The sequence below is a fragment of the Olea europaea genome, chromosome 1 (genome assembly GCF_002742605.1).
Source record: "Olea europaea var. sylvestris chromosome 1, O_europaea_v1, whole genome shotgun sequence".
NCBI classification, from domain to species: domain Eukaryota; kingdom Viridiplantae; phylum Streptophyta; class Magnoliopsida; order Lamiales; family Oleaceae; genus Olea; species Olea europaea.
Window position 1 is genome coordinate 26,953,174 of NC_036237.1, and position 2,251 is coordinate 26,955,424.

Genomic DNA, 2,251 nt, shown 5'->3' on the forward strand with positions numbered 1-2,251 from the left:
CCGCTTTGAGGTCAACGCTTCATATGCCCACGAATCACAACTTTTGATAAAACAGCTTAGGCTAAAGTGTGGCTTATAAGTCATCATGGCATTGTTAGTGCAGCCCTTCCCCGCCAATCATAGTCTCTCTCACACTTAAGTGGTATATAGACGAATGGAAGGACACTGTGGCTCGATTTGATCAACGCGGCCACCTACCTTTTCCTCTTACACGAGGGAGTCATTTTCTTACTTTTTGGGTAATCATATTAGAAAAATACACTTCGGCCCATGTTATTCCCGTCTTTATTCCGACTTCTCTAGATATCGATCATTGCCAATTCCAACCAAAAATCGGATTAGTGTACAATTTTATCTTACACTTTATGAGCAAATTCAATAAATCTAACCAAAGTTGAACAAATGTGCCACGTTACATTTTTGTCAACAGTATAAACATGACAGTGGTGTAAAAACTCATTCTATTCTATATGTTTTTCGTGTATAATTTAATTGTATAGGATAGATTCACTTAAAGCTGGATAACCAACATTGGGTTTTACTCATATGATGTGCTAACACTAGATTTCAGGGACTTAATTGAAATAAAAATGTTAGTTTAATGATCATGTTAGAAACCAAATGAAGTTGGGAAGTCAAAATGAAAACTTGGTTGACCAAAAGTATTTTTGAACCTAAAAATAAATGATTTTCTTCTGTGTAATCTAGTTAAAATATTTAGTCCGTGCTTTAAAAAGGGTTTGAATCTAGGATTAGATTGTGTAAAGTAGTTTTAAGGAGTCTGCTTTATAAGTGGATGTGGTCCATAGTCCTGTCTGAGTGCCCAGTGGCATGATTGGCGGTGAAAATGTGTCTGCTCTGACATGGGCTAACACAGGGCTAGCAAATATGCATGTCATCAGTCATTTCGAATATGTGATGAGAATGGGGAAGTTATGGGTGTCCATTTGTGAACAAGAAAAAAAAGGCAGTTTTGAGGTAACACAAATCTCTAAAGAATCTTTCATACTACTTTATTTTTATTTTTTGAACAAGTGGAGGAAGGATCCATGAGAGGAATACAGTAATAAAGACACTGATTTATGGTGTCTTGGTGGACTTGCACTTGCTAACTCTTTCTTTGCCTTTTCTTGCACTGTCTTGTAGTGATTGCTTTTTCTATTCATCTCCAGTAGTTTGATGAGCCCAACAAAAATAGTTTTATGTCTGTTATTTGCTTTTTTCCTCACTCCCTCTCTCTCTCCCTCCCTCCCCCTCCAATGATCTTATCTTCATCGACTTCTCATTATCCTCTCTCCATATTCATGCCTCCTCTTCTCTCTTTTTCTCTCTCCAGTACTTGTTATCCTCTCTTCTCCATTTTTGGTAAAAACTAGAATTCCCACAAGTCTGTCTTGTCACCACTGAGGCTAAGGCCTGCAGTTTAAAGGTACTACTGAGGGGAATTCAACAAAACTTTTACTTTTTCAAGCTATAGCTTGTACGCTTATTCTTGTATGCTTTTCAAGTACTATTGGTTTTGCTTTACTGCTAATGATGAATGTCCACTGTAGATTCTTATGACTTTTGCCAAGTTTCAGATGGGTTTTCACGTTGCGTGTATTTCTTGATTGATTTTTTCAAGTCATAATCTTGGGAATTTTTTTGGGTGACTTCAAGTTCAATTAATCGTTTGTTTAATCTTGCTCCCCATATGGGGATTGTTTGGGGATGTTAATAAAGTAAAAATAGATAATATATATAGGGTTAGTAAGAATTTTGCTGCTCCTCCTTTGTGACTTCTTTTAGTAAGTGCACAAAGCCACAATAAATACTGCATCTGTTGTCATTTTACCTGCTGTTAAAGTAGAAAAGTATGAGCCTGCTTCATTTTTCCCCTTATATTTAGGAAAATAATAGACCAAACAGGCAAAGACTACATTCTGCTAATATGTTTTCTCCCATCCTCTTTACTTGTTCTTTATGAATCAAATATGTATCAGAACTTTGAAGCTTTCTTGGAACAAAATTCTGATATTTTATACTTTCAATTTCATTCAAGTTATCGTTTTCAACTATAATCTCGATCCCTCAATGGAAATTTTCTACGAGGATGGTGCATGAGTCATGCCTTAGATGAAAAATGAATATGATCTTCATATGACGGGGCATTTTAAATAAGTTTGAGATAGCACATCTGCATTTTTATTAATTCCTTTTTATAAGTTATTGGGAACATGGAAATAGTTTCAATCATAAGAATTGTTCATAA

The 2,251-nt window shown here is 35.5% G+C and overlaps 2 protein-coding genes across 2 annotated transcripts in view; both read left to right on the plus strand.

The window, feature by feature from the left end:
* Positions 1-816: 816 nt before the first annotated feature.
* LOC111399197 (zinc finger protein 4-like) overlaps positions 817-2,251 on the plus strand; it is a 4,219-nt gene continuing 2,784 nt past the window's right edge. Inside the window, exon 1 of the mRNA XM_023026467.1 lies at positions 817-978. Coding sequence (XP_022882235.1) covers positions 832-978 — 147 coding nt within the window. The 5' untranslated portion in view covers positions 817-831. The remainder of the gene's footprint in view (positions 979-2,251) is intronic.
* The window catches only part of LOC111399206 (zinc finger protein 4-like), a 14,905-nt gene continuing 13,706 nt past the window's right edge, over positions 1,053-2,251 (plus strand). Inside the window, exon 1 of the mRNA XM_023026476.1 lies at positions 1,053-1,429. The gene's annotated coding sequence lies outside the window, so the exon portion shown is untranslated. The remainder of the gene's footprint in view (positions 1,430-2,251) is intronic.